This window comes from Pleurodeles waltl, chromosome 4_2, assembly GCF_031143425.1.
Source record: "Pleurodeles waltl isolate 20211129_DDA chromosome 4_2, aPleWal1.hap1.20221129, whole genome shotgun sequence".
In the NCBI taxonomy this organism is placed as follows: Eukaryota; Metazoa; Chordata; class Amphibia; order Caudata; family Salamandridae; genus Pleurodeles; species Pleurodeles waltl.
Genome location: NC_090443.1, coordinates 429,765,619 through 429,789,421, shown reverse-complemented (window position 1 = coordinate 429,789,421; position 23,803 = coordinate 429,765,619). Strand labels below are relative to the sequence as shown.

The window sequence follows — 23,803 nt, the reverse complement described above, 5'->3', positions numbered from 1 at the left end:
AGCAGACCGGCATTTTGTTAAAGGAAGCTCCCAGATTGCCATTACAGGCAAGGGTTTGATGTTGGTTACACCCTATGACAAACACTGCGTGCAGAAGACTATGCATGGGGCACTGAGTCACCCCACTTCATAAATTGCCTCTACTGCTCTGTCAGTGATAGCATTTCACCTGAAAATAAGTGTGCTTCAGTGCCAGGGCTCGTATGCCAGTCCTTTATAGGAGTCTTCTTTTTCTCCTTCTGTAGGCCTTCTTTCATATCTTTCTCCTTCTTATATTTCTTTTCATTTTTATGGAGCACCCGACAGCTTCCCAGGCTGAGTTACCGGCTCCTTGCTTGCTGCTGATTTAATCTGCAGTGTACTGCTTGTAGTTCTGCAGTGTATATTACAGCACGCTTCTAAACCAAATGCTTGTTGAGTTTGTGTGAATAGCTACATGTAAGAAAAAAAGGGAGTGTGCAGACAGACGAACGAATGCAACGATGAGTGGAAGAGTGCACATGATGAGCTATTATTAAATGCCTAAATTGTGCAGCTGCTTAAGTACTTTTAGTTATAAGCCAGACCTACTGGCATTTCCAATTGTTAAAAAATATGTTGTAATTAATAATATCTGCCCTTGAAATCTTTCTTTGAGAGGTTCAAGCGTAGACAGCCACTTTACTAGAAAGCCGATGCAGCACTCAGGCCCAGGTAGAGTGCAGCTCTGTTTAGAACTGTGAAAGAGACATGCACACATCTGCGTGATGTGGAGCCATGCTCACACCTAGAAGAGGAGGCACTATGTGGTGCCATGGGTAGTAGTAAACTGACAGTAAGGTGGGCGCTCAGTTGCAGAATATTTATGAACGCAACTAGGGGAAGACCTGCGTTCTAGTGGTTCAGCTGCCGACTTCGGAACGTGGGGTCCTGGATCCCTACCGTCTTTGGTACTTACTCAAAAAATAATGCGATTATGTCCCGCATTTCAGATAATACATATGTGTTATATTACTATGTAAAACAAAACATACTTAACATTGCACTGCCTCAAGTATGTGTTAATTCCCCTAAACATCACAGACAATTTATCAAATTTGGCCTTCACACACCGTATGTTTGTATGTGCTAAAACATACTGGAGTAATTCTGATCAAGTTAAATAACTTATGAGAGCAATTTAGATGGTTCCAGGACAGAAGAAAGTGTACGATGAAGTATGGAAAGGGAGTGGTGGTACCTTGATAAATGCGTAGCCAGCTCCATTGTCAGTGATGGTCAGTCCCAGCGCATCCTCAGACTTGTACACATCCACTTCCTTCTTCTGACCCTTCACGTGAGCAAAGATGAAGTCCTCCAAGCCAATCTGCCCTCCGAGGAGCTTATCCATGTCCACCTTGTGCGTATTCAATGTGCAAAACATGACCTGCGAGAAAAAGGTTTGAGAGACTCAGGCAAGAGCCTATGTCCGTGGAATGCATGGCGGAATTGTGGCAGAACACTCAAATCACCTATCCTGAATGGGAATGAGCGTCTGTCATCATTAGAAAAAGTGTGTGTGGGGCTGTAAAAAGTGGTACAAACTTGCCGAAATAATCACCGTATGCATCAGATCTATGAGTATGGACTGTTAAAGCATTGCACTGCTTTGGAAACAAACTGTGTACACAGAGTCTCCCCTGTTAACTGCGTTAGAAACAACACACAATTTCATCTAAGAATCCTTTAACAATTGTAAAACAAACCAGCTATCGGTCAGGGGCTGAAAAGGTTTCAAATTTACAACTGGCTTAAATACAAATGAGCACTACACACTTTTTGCCCTCAGCTAACAACACCTCGCTAATCGGATGGTCCTCTTCATTCAGGCTCAAACATTTTTGATAGACACCTGGGAGTTGAAATCCTGTAGAACACTTCACTACTTCCTGAAAATGCTATAATGGTGTGTACTGAAAAAATAACGTAAACCCTTTTAAGATTATATGCTAATACCTATAAACCAGGACAACCGGAATTATGAGATTCTGTGGCTGCAGCGTTTTCTGCATAATTATAGGTGTTCTGCATTTGTCATTTAATCCATCTTTTGCAGCATAATTTGTTTATTTAAAAAAAAAAGTTTCTAGCTCATACTACTCAATAGTTACTGGACCAATAGTTACTCAAAAACACAGCAACACGTGTTGATGCGCACTAAAAAAATATTTTCAAAGGTTGACTGGTCACATCACATTTTAGTTTCTTATCACTGTCTTTGGGTGTTAAATGAACTCTGACAACATAATGAAGTGATACTAATAAAAATGTTTTTCCTTACTACACTGTATAATTTTCTTGATGCATAATTTGGCCAGCCCTGTTGCCGGATTCCAGTGGTCATGCTTAAAATATAGGATCTCTTTCATCTAGTCCTCACCAAGTATAAACCTCACGTGACAAATAACTTCACTTTGATAAAATAAAATAAAACAGCCATCAATCAAAAACTTGTGTGACAAAGTAAGTGCACCCTGGCAGCTTCACATCAGTTAAGAAGGTAATCAGAATCAGGTGGTGCCAAACAAGCGCAGTTTTCTTCTTTTTTTTTTTTTAAATCTTCAGAAGTGTTACCCCCATATTTAGCAACTTTGTCAGACTGGTCTGGAGCATTCAGGTTTAAGCAAACCCATCATGTCCAGGTCAAAAGGTATTAGTAACCGTCTTATAGAAGGAACTGTTGCTGCCCCTCAGTCTGTAGTAGGCCGTATAGCATCACGCCAATAACATGGTCAGACCACCATTTGATAACTTTCCAACATAAAACTCCACAAATCAACACACCCCACAACTACTTACATACATGCACCTATAGACCTTGGAGCAAACTCAATTTTGATGACTTAGAAACACAACTAACAGCCAACACAGACCTAGATACAATTAATTCTGTTCCATAACTTTGAGTGGCTACAGGAAGCTTTTGATATCCTAATACCACTCAGAAAAATTAAACAGGACAAAAGAAAACCAACACCTTGGAGAAACAGAGACCTTAAAAACATAAAGCAACAAATCAGAAAGTTGCAGCTGACCTGTCTCAAAACAAACAATCAGGACAAACTGCAGCTACAGAAACTTAACAGAATTTACAAATCATCGATAAAAAAAAAAAAGAATAAGGGTACTACTCAGACAGAATTCAAAATGCTAAATCTGCAACCAAAGAATTTTATAAGATTCTGAATGAATTTCGAAAACCTAAATGCACGGAAGTAAGTCATTCCACTACTCAAGATTTCACAAACTGGCAACTCATTTCACAACCAAGGCAGACACATTGGACTCCTATTTAAAACAGAAGAAAACCATCAGCACCAACCCCTTTCCTAAAATACCATCTAAGATTAACCACCCAGCCTCTACAGTCCTTCAAACAAATATCACAAGGTGAATTTATGGATTTGGTCAAAGCAAGCAGGCCTCCCGGTTGCCCTTCTGACCCTTGCCCACCCACACATCTTCAAGAACATTCTTTTATCTGCTTCTGCTACCACACCTGTAAGAAGAATCATTAACAACTCTCTAACTACAGGAACTTTTCCTGTAGAACTGAAAAAAGCATAAATACGACTGTTATTAAAGAAAACAAACCTAGACCCGCAGGACCCCAACAACTACAGACCAATCACAAATGGACCTTTCCTAGGCAAACTGATAGAAAGAGCAGCATTCGTCCAGATGTCACAATTCATTAAAAGACAATTTCATACTTTCAGACTACCAAACTGAATTCCACTCAGGAAAAGGCACTAAATCAGCACTCATAGCAATCTGGGATGATTTTAAAAACACAGTTGACCGCAATGGAGTTGCTGCACTAGTTCTCTTGGACCTCTCGGCTGCCTTTGATACGGTTGGCCATGACACACTAATTCAAAGACTCCACGAAGCCGGCATAGAGGGGACTGCTCTCGACTGGATTACATCCTACCTTCAAAACAGAACTAATATAATCTATTCTCCCCCCGTCTCGTCTGAACCCTACCTCACAAAAGCAGGGGTCCCCCAAGGATCAATCATCTCACCTACGCTTTTCACCATCTATATGATATCATTACCAGAACTGATCAATGATTTTCAACTGACATGCTACAACTATGCAGATGCCGCACAAATACTACTTAAACTAGAATGCCCCAAAAACATTGAAAACTCACAAATCTTCAGTTGCCTCAAAGCCATTGATCCGTGGATGACTTTGAGCCATCTCAAACTAAATGCCTCCAAAACAGAAATACTCATATGTGGTGACTGGAAAAATTATGACCCACTGTGCGCCTGACCTGACAATCTTGGACAACCTCCTCAATTATCCGAGGAAGTTAAAAACCTTGGAATTACCATGGACTCCAAGTTAACAATGAATGCCCAAGTGGACAAATTAGCACAAACAAGCTTCATCACCTTGAAGACTCTACGGCGCATCTTCCCCCACTGCGGATTTCCACACAAGGTGCAGGCTACTATCTCGCTTGTACTATCCAAACTGGATTATGCCAATGGCTTCTACCATGGATCATCTCTATCTAATATGAAAAAACTACAACGTATTCAGAACTCCGCTGCCAGGCTACTATTACATGTATAGCCACAAGCCCACCTCTCACCTGCCTTGAGAGCACTACACTGGTTACCCATTGCCAGAAGATGCACCTTCAAGTGGCTTTGTATCACCCACAAAGCTATACATGAAAAGAGGACCAGTCTTTATCAGAAACAAAATACCCAAATACATTCAACAAAGAAACCTCCGCTCAAGATTGCAACCCCGCCTTACAGCACCACCATACAAGAAAAAGACTATAGGTGGAACATCTTTCTCCATTCAAGCACCCAGACTATGAATTCATTACCCCCAAATATAAGATCCATGGATAACTATCTTGTCTTCAGAAGACTACTCAAGAGTTGGCTCTTTCCTTCATAACCACTATATTCAAACAGCTATGGACTGCAAATGCTTGTGTTGATAAATATTTTAATCTGATTATGTGTATATTCTAGATATGTATAGTTCTTTAGGAAGTATGTATTGCTACTATGTCATAACAGTAAATCACACACATACTCTTTAAACCTGTTTAATGTATATTTTCTCACTGTTTTAATATGTATGTATGTGTATATGCGTGTGTATTCATACGTTTTTCTATGCTTAACATGTTCATAGGTCATTGCATAGCTCCTAGATAAGTTGTTATATTAGATAATTAGATAATTATGAATCCCTGCTCTCATTTAATAGCACACTGATCAAATGTTTTATTATCATAAGCATTTGACTATTCAAAACTTGAGTAAAGATAAATAAATGTTAGAAAAGTACACTTATTAATTAACTTTAAAAATTACTAATCTTGAAAGTCTGTGTTATACAATACTACTTTTCTTCTCATATTATACCCACTATTATATTCCTTGAACATATATTCCCTTACTTTGTACTTTACATATCTATTACTCTAGTCCTACTGTACTAGAGAAAATTGTAATAAAAAATAAAATCTACAAATAAATGAATAAAAATAATGAAAAAAAAGTGTATATTATACATATATATATATATATATATATACACACACATATATATATATATATATATATATATATATAAAAAATATTATATTTGTACTCTTGTAAGCTTTACTTTGTCTACCCATCAACAAATGTCATGTCTCTAGCAATCTATCCTCCATCCCCATTCGGACTCATCCCAATCCTATTCTACTACTTTTATCTCCTAAATAAGATCTTCCCTCCTCTTCAACATATAACGCACCCAAACCTCAGTTTACTACCGTGATCTCCCAAACAACCCTACAAAATTCTCCCTCATTTATCTCACCTCAGACTCATCCAAAACCCCTCCTGCTACTATGATCTCCCTATCCCTTTCCACAGACTCTTCCCTCCTCCATCCCCCCTTTACTCATCCCAAGCCTCATCCTATTATTATAAACTCCCAATTAACACTTCTGGATTCTTCCCTCCTCTACCCCTCCATTACTCCAGTCAATCCAACTAAAACTCACATATCTGTGGCTCAAACTAACTCATAATAATGCTGAAACTGTACTCATATGTTCCTATACAATTCCTTTTGGGTTCCAGAGTAGCGTGCTACTCGCCGAAAAGCGCTTCGACACCTCGTCAGGGATATGTAAATACTATTACAATACATTATAGGCATTTCAGAACAATAGTAAGCCCATACTTTCACAATTGGAACAATTATTTGCAAAAAGAGGCAGTTCAAGATGGTCGCACATCTAGCCAAGAATGGTCTTATAATAAGCCTATAAATTGTAAAGATATCTAAATCTATATCCTAGATTATAAAGGCCTCTATCAAAACAGTAAACGTTACACTTTATAATTCTACCACTAGAGAAGGCTGATTTAACTGTTTATAACAAGAGGTACTATTGTGCCTAAATTGTTAACCTGGAAACAAGTAATATCATTCGTAAAACAGTTTCCTATATATAAACTTGTGTAATAATAGGGGAATTACTGTATTAAACAAAAACTTAACACAAATAGGCCTGGCTCTGGATCAGAGAGGGTCATGAAGAAGCAGAGGTGAGCCAAGAAGAAGGATTAGTTGTGGGCAAACGTCAAAGGATTTTGAAAGCTGTGCTGTTGTCAGACAGATACTGACATCTGTCTAACTTTAACAATGCTAAGAAATAAAAGCTACCTATCTTTAGATATACTGGATCTAACGGATAGGACCATTGGCCCTGTCCAGTGCTCAACATATAATGTACAGCTATACCGTGAGTGGACTGGCCTTTTTCAGGTTTAGCAACATAGAGTCCAAAAAACAGTAACACGCCATATGAAGAAATGTTTCTGTCCACCATAAATTCAATTAAGATGGCCACGTGGCATGGACGAAAATTCTGGACAGTGACTTTAAAAATTTAGGATAAAGTCAAAATTCAGGACAAAAATTCTGGACACAAGGTCAACTTAGGGACACATTTGAGGTGGTTAAGCTATAATAATAATTTTTAAAAAGGACATAAATAGAAGGGTGACACATATTAGTAAAAATAGGTTTGGGTTCTTCCATGCGTATAACTGAGAAAATATACAGATGTAATGGGTTTGTTTAAGGATTAAAAAGTAATAAGTATATGCAATAAAGGGAAAGGCTGAGAAGTACAGCTTTTTTGGAAGGGTAGCCAGAAGAAAACCACTTCTCTGCAAAAATAAAATTGCTGCATGGCTTATGTTTGTGATGGAAAATGTGACTTCTACCTACAAAACTTCTAGAACAATGTCCCTGGACAGATGCGACTCAAGTAGAATGATTTTTCTATAATGCACAACAATATACAAGGCAAAAAACAAGCTCTGAATATCATTACAGGAACCTCATACCATCTGTCAATCATGGCAGTGATGGCGATTTGGGCCTTGCAGGCACAGGAGCTGGACAACTTACAATCACAGAGTCCAGCAGCAGCTCCTCCACCATGGCGGAGGAGCGTTCCCACACCCCTCCTCCTGCCATGTCAGAGGAGCGTCAACCACCACCCCCTCCAGCAGCAACAGCTACAAAACTTTTACAATAATACCGTAATAAACTATGTTGACTATGGCTTTATTGTAAAAGGGGTGCGGCCACGGGCAATGACAGGGACGGAGGGGGGAGTGCACAGCATTCCGGGCCAGCCAAACACACATGCACAATGTGCTCTCTCCAACCCGACACTGTTGCCGGGTTGGAGACAGCAGGCAGAGGCTCCCACTCTGCAGCGCCCTGGCTGTATGCTCTGTCCAATCATAACACTGCTTTCATGCTGCTAGCAGCATGAAAACAGAATTAGGACTGGCTGCAGGGCAGGCTGGCAGCTCGTGCCTGCAGTGAGAACAGCAGAGCGGCGAGCCGAGGAAGATACGTTGAAAAAAAAAAAAAAAAAATTATTGTATTTTATTTTTAGGTCGTTCTCCCTCCCCGCCACACCTCCCCGCCTACTGTCCCCCGCAAGCTGCAATAGAGTCTGCCATTAATTTATCTCCATACCAGCACATTCTATAGGAAAACATGAGACTATCTGTTCGTAAGATAAAGCTTAAGCGAATGTGGAGCATGCAACAGAACAATGATCCAAAACAAAACTGTAAATCTACAACTGAACGACTGAAAAAGAAAGTCAGGATTTTGGTACAGCCACATTGAAGTGTTGCCATGGTGCAGCGAAATTTAAACGTGAGTATTAACAAACGCTGCCAAACACCACCCAGCTTACAAGACATTGCACAAATGTGACGATCTACAGAGGCACCTAGTCTTGCAATATAAAAAGTGGGGTTGGATTATTGTAGAGCACTGGAACTCCCAATGTATGAAGCCAGAGGATGTCCATGCAAATACAAAAAAGTGCAGGGGATAGTATGACATAACTTGTGGTTGTATAAGTTGTGTGGGCTTTGTTAATTACTGATGAAAAAGCCGTGACCTGGTGGAAAGAAGTATCTACATTAAGACTACAGTATTTAAGTGACTTGTATTGGTGTGTCCCAATCAATCCACATTGAAATAATGTTCTGTTCTTAGTTGAGAAGACAGTAAAATAGTTCATTAAAGAAATTCCAATCTGAAGAAGTTTTGTATTAAAGAACCAGTCAGCATTTTCCCAAGGTTATCTCTGCTAAAGGATCAACGAGGAGTGAACTTACTGTTTTACAAGTAATGACTAAGTGAAGCTTGTGAGTATTATTTGTAACCTGAGGTTTCATTGATCTACATTCCAGACCTAGTGAGGACTAAAGGAAGGTCGAATGTATATTAATATGTACAACAATAGAACCTTACGAGGGTGTACTTTCTTTCTTGCTTGCTTTTTCTGTAGGTGTTTTCACTTTATGATTTGCTGCAATACGATTGTGAATACATCTATAATGATCGGCCTAACTAAACCCAAGCAGAGATGTTGGTCTGCAGTAACATTTAACCTTTCAAGAGGCACACATTTATAAACGGAGAACGGTGTGGTGAAATAAGAACATACCAGAACAGTGCATTTGATAGAAAACAAGAAGCACCAGTGACCTGGTCCTGGCGATTCATGGGAGACTGGAGGCTGTCCAGAAGGCTAATGTAAAGGCTATGGTTGTCACTTGCCAACAGTACTTACATGGCTAGACATGTCATTCACTTAACGTTCAGACATATCTAAAACAGGGATTCACCATGCATACAAAAGGAAAGAATAGTCACTCTCCACACCAGGTTACAATACTACTTCCCAAATATTTAGACATGGCAAGCTCAGCTAGCCATCGACATCCATTCTCCAAACATTCAAGTAAGGCTACAATAGTAATTCATCAAGCGCTAGCACATGAATAGAACAGTCAGCCAACAACCCATTAAACATGGGTGGAATATTCATGTGCAAACATGCAGATAAAGCTAGAAGAGGCACTAATCATTCACACGTGGCTGAGACATACTCACACCTAAAGCATTACATACCAGCATATAATAGCCATTTACCAATCATTAACACGGTGCTGGAAACGCATTCACTAAGCAATAAAACATGATTAGGTTATTAGGCACATGTCAAGAATAATCATTTCCCAAATATTCAGGCATTGCCAAAATTGTCATTTGCAAAGCATCTATAAAAGATTAGAATTATTTTATTACTCATTATGCATTCACATATAGTTAGAACATTATTTCACAGATGTTAGCATGAAGGTAAAACCATTTTCTAATCGCTGACATAAATCTAGAACTGCTATTCCCAATAAGTGACAGTTTCAGCAACATTCACATAAAGATAGTCGTTCACCAAACATTCACACAGCACTCATATGCTTTTGAGTGATCATATGCTGCAGAAAACGTTACAATAAATGCACAAGTTGCTAGAATAGCGATTCAATGAGCATTAGTATACTATAGAATGTTATTTACTGTCCGCCTGGAGTCACCCATTGACAAGATATCCCTATAAATACTAAATTAGTAAACAGAACAGAATTAGGAAGCTTTGCTCCCTAATCATGAAATTCATATTACTGCTAAGCAGTGGTGGCTGGTGACATTTTAAAGTGGTGGTGCAGAAAAGTTGGGTATGACTTATGTAGCGAGTGAAGCAAGCAAGCTTAATGAACAAACATGTTCTCAGGACAGCCCTCTTCCCGAAAAAGAAAATTGAAAAGAAATTGGTAAATGGTGCATTTTAAAGCAAATGAATTTAGTGAGAAAGCTAGGGTTACAAAGAAGGGGGAAGGTATAGTCTTAAAATATTAAACACATTAACGGCCCCACATCTTACTGCATTCATAAGTTCAACAGTTACTGTAATGTACAAATTGTACAGTGCAACAACGTCAGGCCCTTTAAAGTGTGTGCTTGCCCATTCTTACACTGCATGCGGTATCGACTTTGGAAGAAAATGCTCTAGCCAGGCTTTGGGATGCAACCACAGCAGCTGGCTGTAGTCCCCCATAAAGAAATATGTGCAGACAGGTCTTCATGGGGGATGAACAAAGTGGGGGCTCTCTAAAAAGGAACATGCAAAACAAATTGATGTGATTTCCATAGTGTGCCACCAGACTGGTATTTTGGTTTCTCTTTGAGATGTTACTGCATTGGGATATATAACACAACTGACACACCTAAAACCTGCCAGTACTGTTGACTTTGCCAATGGTTGTTAGCTGTTTAAGATAAATGAGTAACAACAATTAGTTATAAATAAATAATGAAATATTGCCAATGTTTTAATTTTGAAATTGTGGGACTGAGAATTAAAATATTATTGAGGCCTGTGGAAGGAGTATGGGCCTTGAGTTGTGTGCACTTTACGTTAGCCAAGTCTGACATTTTTCCCTGCACCTCTCGTTCATCTGCACAGCTTCAACCTCATCTCTTTCCTCCACAGCACCCTCTTTTCACTCTCCCCCGAATGCATTTCCTCGTAACTCCCTCACTTCACTGCCCCCAAATATACACTGGAGTCACTCATGTTTAAGTACTTTATTCTTCTCTTTGACTCTTGCCTTGTTAACATTTTGACATTGGTGTATCACACCCACACAGATTTACACAGAATTTCAACTGCGACTGGAATACATGATCACTGTTCTGTGTGCTCTGCAGAGAGACCAACCCACTGACAATCTTTACCTACAACCTCAGCGCCAGAGCTCTCAATAAAAGTCCCTCATAAATACCTGGCATGCCTCAAAATATGCACCGTACACGAGTAATAAATGCAGAAACACTGCATGATGAAATAGCTAACACTCTTGGGGAATGAAGATTAAATACAATGTGAAATAAAGGGGCAACTAAATCGCTGATATGAATTACCTTACCATTTTAAGCAATCATTTCCTGCTGCTCCGTTCACCAACTAGTTTTGGCATTAATGTTAGGGCACGAAGGTAGGCCCAGTTTTGATGCCATACAGCATGTAACTATCTTTAGATTAGGCGCACAATTCTCCCTTTGCGCTTGACTCCGATATCTGTATCAACTTTGCAAGGGAGGAAATACCCCAACAAATACAGCACCTCCACTTCTGAAGTGGCCAGTGACCTGCAGTCAGTGCCTGGGGTGTCACAGTGGGGTAGGTTAGCAAGACCAGGGATATCAGCACAATACACATAACACAAGATTAGCATTATAACACTTACCGTTACTGAGGACAAGGTGCCAAATCTCAAGCTTGAATCCAGTCCTACCATGTGATTAATGGCAAAGGGTGGGATCTATGCCTGTGAAAGGTAGACATCTGTGCTCATGCAGGGATGCAGACTCTGGCGTCCTAAACTATAAGAGCGTCACTGGCCTACAGTGCATACCACCATAGACAACAATGGCAATGAAGGGCTTTAGAAAGCTAAGCCCTGCTTTGTGCATCACACTGCATAAATCTGATTTACTGGATGGCTTCTATCCCATGCTTCAGAGCGAGGCTAGACAGGGAGCCTAGGACAGCCCAGACTTAATTAAATACATAGATTTTTCTAGAGATATAATTGTGTCTAAAAAATAAATCGATCTATATAATATTTTTTGAGGTACACGTGTAGGAATTTCAGAGGGGTGCAGCCCCAGAGCCCTAATGGAAAACACTCCCCTGCTACTAACACACAAAAAGGGACAAGCCCTGGAACCCATGGCTTACTCACTCGAAAGTATTGTAGCATAAGTTCTCTGGCATACTAACTGCACATCTAGCCTCTGCAATTCAACACATCATTAATTAACTGTAGGCCATCATACTTGCAATCACTGATGCATTTATAGCGAAACTTTTCAAATACTATGGCAATATTTTTCAAATCAGATGGGGACCAAACCATTACAGACGGCCACAGGGTTATAACATTAATATGGGAGGTCTGCAAAACAGAATTAAAATTCTCTGAGCCAAACTGGCACGAATTATCATTCGGGTTTCACCACAGGTTGCTTCTCGCGTGATCATACCAAACAGTTACACTTGGTCATTAAAAAGGGTGGCATGCTTGGGATTCCAGTGATCGACATTTAATATTTTGAAAAGGGCACCTTCATCCGGAAGAGAATGTAATTGCTTTGGCTACCAAATTACGAGTATGATGTAATGTGCTAAAGCATGTTAACCCTTGCGCTAGGCACAAGCAAAAAATGCTCTTTGCCCCCCCACGTCTTTATAGGCCAAAAGGACCCTTCATCAAGCACTATAGTCCTGTCCCCACAATATTGCAGTTCATCGATCGACAAAACCAAATTCTGTCCTGTCAGCAGGTACAACTAACTTACTACACTATTGGGCACAGTTCGAGAACGAACTCACTAAAGTCTATACAGCTGCCCATTTCTGCTATGACTTCATGTCACTGCATAACCACTTCTATTTCAGCAGAAACTTAGATGTCAAGAAAGAATGCACTAAAGGTAGTGGTAGGTGCAAATAGAGGCACTGGGGAATGCTCGACAGCCAATGTGGCGAGGGAAGGAGACATTGTGGGCCAACTAATTTGAACTCCCTATGAAAAGAAAAGGTTGACTTCTGACTGTACAACTCTGTATGCATATGCGTTGGGGCTTAGGGGTTGATGGTCCTGGATATGGACAGAAGTCTGTATACTTGTTTTTTTTTTTTTACACGCTATCACAAAACAACCAAAATTAGCAAGAGCATAATTTTACAGGAAACAGTCTAATACAGAACTGTTACTTATGTACCACTTTCGGTACCTTAAACGCTCACTTTGGTGCCATTGTCCTGGCCTGGCGCAGCAATAGTTTACATTGTTGAGCTATGCTCGCAATATTTTGTGCCCAGGACCTGCAAGCCTGGATCACAAGGCAAAGGGCTGTTTGTGCTGAGCCCTACAGGCAGTGCTAAAATACACATTTTCATAGGATGTGCTAAACAAATGTCATCAGTTGGGAGCCCTAAACATCACATCCAGTCCCCGTTAGAGTTAAAAGCACCCTAGTCTCATTAGAGCAGCCAGCCAGGAAACAGTGTGAGAATTTCAGTACTGAAAGCCGCATCCAAGCTACACCAATCAAGATGACCAAGCATTCAGCATATTGTGGGTGGCTCCGTCTTTAATCATAATACCACTCTTATTACAGGAGCCCAAGAACATACAGAAATAAGAAGCCCACCAGCCTTGAATTCCCTACCTTCAATGCCTGTTAAGCTATAGAGAAAGTTAAATGTATCAATAACTGAGACACAAAGGTAAATGTACCTATAACTGGAGGGCTCTAAAAGTGGTACAACTACAGACAATGGGTCTACAGAGAATCCATTATCCTACCTCCCAGGGCACTCTCTGGCCTCCCCGCCCCCTCCAATAGATCTTGAACAGTGTATTAGGATTTCTTAATCTCGGTCTTGCACTCATTCCTCGGTCACATCAACTCTCATCCAACATACCTCCTTCACTCTCATGCCTCTTGTACCCCCTCCCTCATCACTCCCACTTCACCCAACAAATATCAATCCTTGTGACTAGCATTCCAGGGAACTCCACTCAACCCACAAGGCTTTTCCTTTATCCCAAATGTTGTCCCTTCTTTCATCTGTCCTGGTCCCTCTTTTCTTTCGCTGCTCGTGTCTCATCACTTTGAGATAAGCTCACTGTGGTCGTAAAAAAAAATATATACTGTAGAGATGACCAGCATAACTTTGCTCATTTGAGATCTAAAGTAAGCCAACTAACTCTGAGCTACCGAAATATTAGGAAGATGTAGAAAGGCTGGCTTGCCTCTGAATCGTAATATCAACTAAATACTGGGTCCAACGTCCAGTCCAACGTCATTTGAAGGTGGCCATCTGTTACAAAACAAAGACGAAATCAGGTCCATCATAGATCTTTTTGGACCTACATACTTAAGTTTGCACCTAATGCTGGTATTATAACAGTTTAAATATATGGAGAAAGACATGGTTCGTACATTTTTTTTTTATGACAGTTGGCAATCAGAGACGGCTGCCTGCCACCTGTTATTCACAGCATTCGAAAAAAGACAAAAATGGAGATAGGAAGCGCTGTCTTTATACAAAAAAAATGTCAAGTAACTAGGCTGAAAGCCACCTCCCCTGCTCAAAAGTATCCCTTACCTATAAGCCGGGAAGAAATTAAGTTGAATACTTAACGTTTTAAGTTTTATTTCATAAAGTTTAAAAAAATGTTTTAGAATAGTAAACACTGCAAATCTTTGACATATCCTCACTTTACTTTTGGGTTCTTCTCTTTACAGAAAGGGAAAAGTCCCGAATCATATGCCTTCTTATAAATACCTTGAAAACTTTCCAGCAATTTGATCGTCAGGTTGTGGACAGAATAGGCCTCTTGGATCTCGAATCACTGGCTCAAAATGGATAGGCAGACAGATAGATCAGAACGTAAAAACGGACCTCTTTGGAAAAGGAAATCTACATTTTTATATGATATTCCCTTAAAAGGGAAACAAAATTATAATTTAAACCGTCATAGGGAACCACGAGGAAACCTCCGAGTATCACATTACAGTGGCTCTATTGCTCTTGCATCGGAAAAGGTTCAGAGGTCAGCCTTCAATTAAGCCTACTTTCGTCTACAACTTCCCAAGCGCAATAAAATACTACAATAGAAAGCTGCTTATCTGCATCGATCTTCACCTTATCACTACAAAGGGCAAAACCTTAACAAATGGTACTCGCCAATAGTCCAAAACATCACAAATTAAACAGATTTGATTTCACAGTGCAATGTGATGTTACAACATCCATGAGCTACCAATATGTGCAAACCCTCAAATCAATGATCATTAAATCATGCTGCATAACCACATTGTATTTTAACTAACTCAAACACCATACCAATTCAGTACGACTTTAGAGTCTAAAGAAAATTCACAAGACTGACAAGGTAGACTTCTGCATGAATCTTTATGTCAGCATGAAAACGGTAGCAAGACGCATTCCTCTAAATCTACTTATTGTTAACCTTACTGAGTCACAATACTATTGCTTCATTATACTTCGCCAATGATGGCAATCTTGTATCACTAATGACAAACCTAAGCAAGCATTCTGATCTTTAAAACAATAACCTGCCTGTTTTAAGTGAAGTTAAAAATAGCACGGCGACACTAAGGCTCATGGGAGCTTATCAACTGCACTACGACCCAGTGATCGAGGCACACACCTAAAGACGCTGGAAGACGATACCAGGAAAGTGATACTTAAGGCCGAAGCCAGTGACTGTGCTAACAAGCGTGTAGCTTTGAAGATGAATCCTTGTAGGAGAAAGTAGGGAAACCTTCATCTGGACAGGCAAGGTGGGAGGGAAGAATAGTTGCTTGAACGTCTTGGTAAAACTAGTCGGTGAACAGAGCAGCAGACGTTTAGAAATCAGAGAGGTGCCTCACCGGTCAATGTGAAGCAAAGACTTAGAACATTTCCGCCTGTCTACCCTTTCAATAAGCAGCACAATTTCACTGCAACATGAAAGGCATGCACCATCTTTAAAAAGGGCATCGTTCAAAGAATGTCCCCCCAAAACCCAGAGCTGCCAAGTTTGCAGCTTGCTTATGTCTGCCATTTCTATGATTTAGGGGTACTTGTGTGATATTTCATTGACCTATGTCAGTGGTTCTCAACCTGTTGACTCCTGTGGACCACCACTTTCTCAATACTGGGACCCGGGTACCCTCACTGAATCATTATTGGAATCAGGGGACCCCTCACTGAGTGATTACTGGAAGGCAGAGACCTCGGCCTGCTAAACATAGTTGATGATTTGAACTACAAAACAATACATATAAAATACAGAAACAAGCATTTCTCTAACACATACATAAATAATATTTTATTTAATTTGCAAACAAATATAAATAAGTTTAAAAAATGTAATTTTAATAGGAAGGTTGGAGCTTTTACATCGTTCATACTATATTTTGTTCAATATACCTGCACTGCTCCCACAAATCAATCCAAGGACATGAATTTAATTTTTAGCCTCCAATTTCAAATTCCTTGACATTTACAGTACGTTTTAAAATGTCCAAATGTACATTTAGCTACATTATTTATATACACTTTATAAATCTGTTAATATTGTTTAATTTTCTAAGCAGTCGCAGACCCCCTCCCCCTCCCGCCCACCCCCCCCAAGGAGACTTTGCGGACTCCCAGTGGTCCCCGGACCACAGGTTAAGCACCATTGACATGTGTGTGATACTGAGTGACAGTTTCATAATGAGTGGAACAAATCAGCTGTATTCATGTAATGAGATAAGTATAAGAAATCAACCCTATCTGTTCAATGGTTTGGAAAATGCATTAAAAAACAAGTGCTTAAGCAGGCAACAGCCTTTCCATTTGCAAGCACACCACAGGACAACTGGCGGCTATGGTCCTTCAATGCTCTTCCCGCTACGTACCTCTGGGACGCATGCCGGTGAAAAGACTGAATCAGAACAGAGGATGAGTGTTAGTAATATCCTATTTAAAACACACACGTGCAGCAGCATCAGTGACCGCCTGGCGCAGCAGACCCTTAAATTTACAGATGTGGTCTCTCCCTTAACTTCCAATGGTTTTTGTCATTGTGCTGCAAGGAGACTTGGTCTCCTCACGATTCCAGGGGTGAGCAATGAAAGTGACGGAGTCCTGTTCTGACTCTGGCTGTCGGCAGCCCAAGGGCCTTATTTAGATTTGAGTGACAAGGAAAAATGACTCCCGTTTCTGGATAAAGAACTAAACCTGGATAGGAATTCACCAGTGGTGGTAAGTGGCAAATAAGGTAATGCCTCTGTGCTATATGAAGCTCTATGTAGATAAAATAGTGCATTTTAAGCTCAATCGAACTTTTCCTTCTTGTTAGACATCAGAAAACGCCAGACATCCTCTCTCCCTTCTTTGCCATGCACCCCCTCTCTTCCTTTGTTGCTTTCGTCCTCTTCACTTTTGCTTCATGCCCATCATCCTTCATTCGCCCACCTTCCCAATCCTTCATTCACCCTTCCTACACATCTACTCCTGGCTTCATCTCTCCATCACCTTCTCCAGGCCATCTCTCTCATTCCTCTGTCCATCTCTCCTTCTCTCAGTCTCCCTTTTCCTCTCTTCTGCCCATCAATCAATCAATCAATCAATCATAGTATTTATAAAGCGCGCTATGTACCCGTCAGGGTTTCGAGGCGCTGAGGGGGGGGGGGGGGGGAGGGGAGCGCTGCTGGTTTATCGGTCGAAGAGCCAGGTCTTGAGGAGCCTTCTGAATGCGAGGAGGTCCTGGGTCTGGCGAAGGGATGTGGGGAGAGAGTTCCAGGTCTTGGCGGCGAGGAAGGAGAAGGATCTGCCACCGGATGTCTTGCGCTGGATTCGGGGTACGATGGCGAGGGCGAGGTTGGCGGATCGGAGTTGACGTGTTGGGGTGTAGAAGTGAAGTCTGGTGTTGAGGTAGGAGGGTCCGGTGTTGTGAAGTGCCTTGTGAGCGTGGGTCAGGAGTTTGAAGGTGATCCTCTTGTCTACCGGGAGCCAGTGGAGTTCCTTTAGGTGAGGGGAGATGTGACTTCGGCGGGGTATGTTGAGGATCAGTCGGGCGGAGGCATTTTGGATACGTTGGAGGCGTTTGATGTCTTTGGTTGGGATGCCTGTGTAGAGTGCGTTGCCGTAGTCAAGTCTGCTGCTGACGAGGGCCTGGGTCACCGTCTTTCTGGTTTCTGTTGGAATCCACTTGAAAATTCTGCGGAGCATTCGGAGGGTGTTGAAACAGGAGGAGGAGACGGCGCTGACCTGTTTGGACATGGTGAGGGCGGAGTCCAGGATGAAGCCGAGGTTTCTTGCGTGGCTGGCAGGGGTGGGTGGGGGTCCGAGGACGGAGGGCCACCATGAGTCGTTCCAGCCTGCCTCGCCCTCTCAAATCACACTGACTCCCTCTGCTGTTCTCCTCGTTTCAGTGAGTTATTCCACTGAAGTCCTCTCCTCTTTCCTTCTGTATTTTCCTACCATCTTGCCTACCTCACTCCTACCTTGGGCTCTATCTATCCTGTCTTTGTTTCGCTTCCAACTGAAACGGAAAAAAACTGCACGGCACTGACCAAGAATATTGCTCATCTCCACAGGAGTAATTTGATTTGGGCCAAAACCATTTTGTTATTCGGGTTGGAAACAGCACCACCGTTCAGATGCGCTCGTGGTGCTCACATTTCTTGCATGCAGTCGGAATCGATTGCCATGCTAAGTATTACTTTTTGCCAGTATTAGGGTGGGCGGGGTAAAAAGGTACTCAGCTGAACTGATAACCCAGTAATACCTCGGTCTGGCACCTGTTTGCGTCCAGCTGAAAACGTTTAGTGGTGGATACTCTCTCAAGAGCTAAAGCTATTGTCTTGGCGGAGGGGGGTACCAGAGTACACCGCATACTCAGCCTGACTAGTTCCTGCTTAACCAGTAGATAAGCAGGAGGCAACGACTGACAGCTGCTTGATTTCAACCAGACACTGGTGTATCCATGGAAACATCACCTCTTTTTACGTGGGCAGCAGACTGAAAGCTCATGCTGAGTGCCTTTAACAACCTAAAGGCAGAAATTGTGGAACAGAGCATTCCAGTGCAGTGATGCAGGGAAAAAGAAATTAAATGTGCTAGTCTAAGCCTTGGTGCTTGGCTACTGCAGGGCTGCAAACACCAGAAGTCACAGGAGATACAATTAAATTCTCCTAAAAGTTACAGAGCATTCGCCATTGCATGCCCCTGGATGGCCACAGTCCACATTTTCCCAAGGGGCCTCCCTGTAGCTTGGTACACCCTCTACCACCAAGTGCCCCTGGAAGCTGCTGTGACCTTTCAGAGTATAATTAATGCCCCACCATACTTGGAAGTCAAAGTACACGCACCTCCGAGAGGGGAATCTTGAAAGCCTCGGCAATCTTTCCATACAACTCCTTCACGTTGGTGAAGCCCTCAATGCGGCCTGTGGGGCTCCCATGGGCCAGCTGGGTGTGAAAGACAAGCCTTGGCCGCAGGTTAGGGGGTGGAGGGGGCAGTCCTGGCTGCATGGTGGCCATGCCTCCCCCAAGAGGGCCTGTGCCCACTCCAGCCATACCGCTGCGCACAAGCTCTGCTTCCTCATTTTCCACCAGCGGGGGTGCCTTTTTCCGACGGCCAAGTCCGAGTGGCATGTGGAGAGACGGCGGCCGGGGGACCAGGTCTCGGACCCAAGACAAGGGCGATGACTGAGCCACGGTGGAGCTGATCTGTGAAGACAAAGAGAGCAACCAAAGTCAGTTCCTAACAGAGCAACACCCTTAATCATTTGCAATGGAATAGGTCTCGCATTTGTGAGAGTTAGAGCTATTGGTGTTGTAAATGACAATGGCTTTTCCCTATGTGTTTTGGTTTGGAGTGTAGTGGATATATGTCAGGTGCTACAGCAACCCTCCCAGACCTGTCGATGCAGGAGAGAGGACACAAGGCTGCCATCATGGGAGTGTTTTTGCCTTGTTCTTACAGACTGGCTGTGATACCCTAGAGATGCAACCCTTTCTAGTGAGTTTACCTAAACCTTTATAGCACCAAATAAGCCACACAGAGGCAACTTCGTGGCATTTAACCCGGAGAAGGAGGGGAGCAAAAGAGTTAGGAGCAAAGAAAAGAGGGCAGCCTTATATTTCTGTGTGTTAAATTAAAAAAATATATATCCCTCCACATTGGCAATACCAGACTAACTTTTCAAAACATTGATTGTATACAAAGAGAATAACAGAAGAGGCAGCTTAACTGCAAATGAATCATAGCAATTTTGTTAAGAATGGCACCTGCTTTGCAGCACTATGGAATAGCAGAAAGTGTATAACCAAGCGCTATATTAAAAAAAAAAAATCAAGTTATTCCCAGACTGCCCCAACATGCATCAGACAAAGAAACCAAGGGAAGAGGATGTGGCTAAGGGCTAGAGCTGCCAACCTTGGAGCTAGGTAACACAGTTCGAGTCTCGTCGCCAGCTCAACATCCTGCGATTCTGGGCAAATCACTTAATCTCTACTTGCTACCAAAAATGAATGTGTTCTTGTGTAATGTAACCAGTGCTCAAGTAAAGCACTGTAATACCTTTGTATTGAGTTTGAGCTATTTAAAGAGGCTCAATTTACATCCAAAGGCTAGATGTTTTTTGCTATCAAGCTTGAGGCCGTGAAGTGCTTGGGTTTGGAGTCACTACTCCTTATCGGCCATTTTAGAGACAACACCTTTCGCCATCTCCCTGCCTAGAACTAACCTATGTGCTTATTTGGTGACCCTCCGGAGGTTATCAAGAGCACGAGCTAGCACCTAGTGTTAAGCTCTACTTAAGTCAGTTAATTAATGCACCCATTGCAGAGGTCTTGACAGAACGAGAATGTCACAGATTACAGTCAATGCAAATGAATTATAGCGATTTTGTTACGAATGGCACCTGCACACAGACAAAGAATCCTGGGGGAGAGGATGTGACGTAAGGGACACATCTGCCGTCTTTGGAACTTGGGAACACGGTTGGAGTCTCAGTGTTGGCTCAACATCCTGTTATTCTTGGCAAACCACTTAATCTCCCCTTGCTACCAAAAATGAATGTGTTTGTGTGTAATGTAACAGGTTCTCATGTAAAGTGCTGCAATTCCATTGTATTGAGTCTGCGCTATATAAAACTGCAAACAAATAAAGCGCCCCAATACCTTTGTGTCAAGTTTGTGCTACATAAAACTGGAAAAAAATAAAATAAGATCCCATAAACATCGCAAAGAAACAGCAAGATGCCAAAAACCAAGGAAGACAAAGAAACAACATACCACCATGAGCGTAGCGGCGAGGCAAAAGAAAAAAATAGTGCACCAACACAAAGCTATCTGACCGATTGTTCAATAATCCATGCAAGCTGGTCAGTCTCCAAAACGGTAACAAAACAGCCTCAAGGTGGGACAAACAAAGTATTTACCAACGACAATCAAGGGATTTTTGAAAGGCAGGAATGAATGGAAGTGATGGGCATGGTTAAAGCCTACAGAATAGATTACAACGGGTCAAAAAGCAGCACCTGCGCGCTGCGATGCTCAACCTAAAAACCACAGAAGAGCTGCTAGACAAATAAAAAGCCAAAGGCAGTCTCCCATCAATCACGTACAGAAGTGGGCATGTTTACAAAGCAACACTGACCCACAGCACACAATGCAGAATAGTTCCATTGAGAAACCAGCGTGACTTGTACGAAGAATGTGGGTTTAGTGGGGAAAACAACAGAAGTGTTTGACACAAGAATGCAGGCAATCTCACAAAAGAAATACACATCTAAAGAAAGTGAAAAATAAACTGCTTAATCTCCCAGGCTTACGAGGGTTGTTACTGACTCATAAGAGTATGTATGACACCATAAGAAGTAAAAGATTTGGAAGCCAGAATGTGTACACTCATAGGGCAAATATTTTTTTTTAAATGTGCCAGAGTATCACAGAGCAATGTGTAATGCAAAAGACACGTCACAGCAGGGCAATCTACAATACATATGTTGTGAAACAACAATGTAGGGGAATGTGCCTCACAAGAGTTTCACCAACATCATGACATGTATCACAAGTGATGTGTCACAGCACTGCAAGTCAATGTGTAACACAGGCGCGCAGTCTCAGCATAGCAAGGGAGGCTGTGAGTATTATGACAATCTAAGAGCTGGGCCACAATATCGAGGGCAAACAGGTTCACGGTTACAGGACACTGTCACATACACAATAGCAAAAATATGCAGTATAGTCTTAGAAAACAGTGCAAACAATGTATAGTTACAATAGGATGCAATTGGGAAACATAGGGATAGGGGCAACACAAACCATATACTCCAAAAGTGGAATGCGAACCACGAATGGACCCCAAACCTATGTGACCTTGTAGAGGGTCGCTGGGACTATTAGAAAATAGTGAGAGTTAGAAAAATAACCCTCCCCAAGACCCTGAAAAGTGAGTGCAAAGTGCACCAAAGTTCCCCTAAGGACAAAATAGTCGTGTTAGAGGGAAAATGCAAGGAAAACACAAATCAGCAATGCAACAACGATGGATTCCTGACTGAGGGTACCTGTGGAACAAGGGGACCAAGTCCAAAAGTCACAAGCAACTCGGAGATGGGCAGATGCCCAAGAAATGCCAGCGGTTGGTGCAAAGAAGCTCTTACTAGGCTGAAGAACTGTGAATACTGCAGGAACGACAAGGGCTAGAGACTTCCCCTTTGGAGGATGGATCCCCCACGCCTTGGAGAGTCGTGCAGAAGTATTTTCCCGCCGGATGGACGCCAACAAGCCTTGCTACACGCAAATCGTGCGTTTGGCGTTTTTGGACGCTGCTGGGGCCCAGGAGGGACCAGGAGGTCGCAAATTGGACCTGCAGAGAGAGGGGACGTCGAGCAAGACAAAGAGCCCTCACTGAAGCAGGTAGCACCCGGAGAAGTGCCAGAAACAGGCACTACGAGGATGCGTGAAACGGTGCTCGCCAAAGTTGCACAAAGGAGTCCCACGTCGCCGGAGACCAACTTAGAAAGTCGTGCAATGCAGGTTAGAGTGCCGTGGACCCAGGCTTGGCTGTGCACGAAGGATTTCCGCCGGAAGTGCACAGGGGCCGGAGTAGCTTGCAAAGTCGCGGTTCCCAGCAATGCAGCCCAGAGAGGTGAGGCAAGGACTTACCTCCACCAAACTTGGGCTGAAGAGTCACTGGACTGTGGGGGTCACTTGGACGGTGTCGCTGGATTCGAGGGACCTCGCTCGTCGTGCTGAGAGGAGACCCAAGGGACCGGTAATGCAGCTTTTTGGTGCCTGCGGTTGCAGGGGGAAGATTCCGTCGACCCACGGGAGATTTCTTCGGAGCTTCTGGTGCAGAGAGGAGGCAGACTACCCCCACAGCATGCACAAGCAGGAAAACAGTCGAGAAGGCGGCAGGATCAGCGTTACAGAGTTGCAGTAGTCGTCTTTGCTACTATGTTGCAGGTTTGCAGGCTTCCAGCGCGGTCAGCGGTCGATTCCTTATCAGAAGGTGAAGAGGGAGATGCGGAGGAACTCGGCTGAGCTCATGCATTCGTTATCTAGAGTTTCCCCAGAGACAGAGACCCTAAATAGCCAGAAAAGAGGGTTTGGCTACCTAGGAGAGAGGATAGGCTACTAACACCTGAAGGAGCCTATCAGCAGGAGTCTCTGACGTCACCTGGTGGCACTGGCCACTCAGAGCAGTCCAGTGTGCCAGCAGCACCTCTGTTTCCAAGATGGCAGAGGTCTGGAGCACACTGGAGGAGCTCTGGACAC

The 23,803-nt window shown here is 42.5% G+C and overlaps 1 protein-coding gene across 2 annotated transcripts in view; it reads right to left on the bottom strand.

Annotated features, from left to right (window-relative positions):
• Positions 1 to 23,803, bottom strand: part of GIPC1 (GIPC PDZ domain containing family member 1) — a 45,543-nt gene that overhangs the window by 14,042 nt on the left and 7,698 nt on the right. Inside the window, exons 2-3 of one of the 2 annotated variants that reach the window (XM_069231701.1) lie at positions 19,388 to 19,747; positions 1,220 to 1,405 (exon numbers count right to left, since the gene is read on the bottom strand). In XM_069231701.1, the coding sequence (XP_069087802.1) occupies positions 1,220 to 1,405; positions 19,388 to 19,672 (471 nt within the window). In that variant the 5' untranslated portion in view covers positions 19,673 to 19,747. The remainder of the gene's footprint in view (positions 1 to 1,219; positions 1,406 to 19,387; positions 19,748 to 23,803) is intronic. The other variant, XM_069231702.1, reaches the window with a different exon arrangement.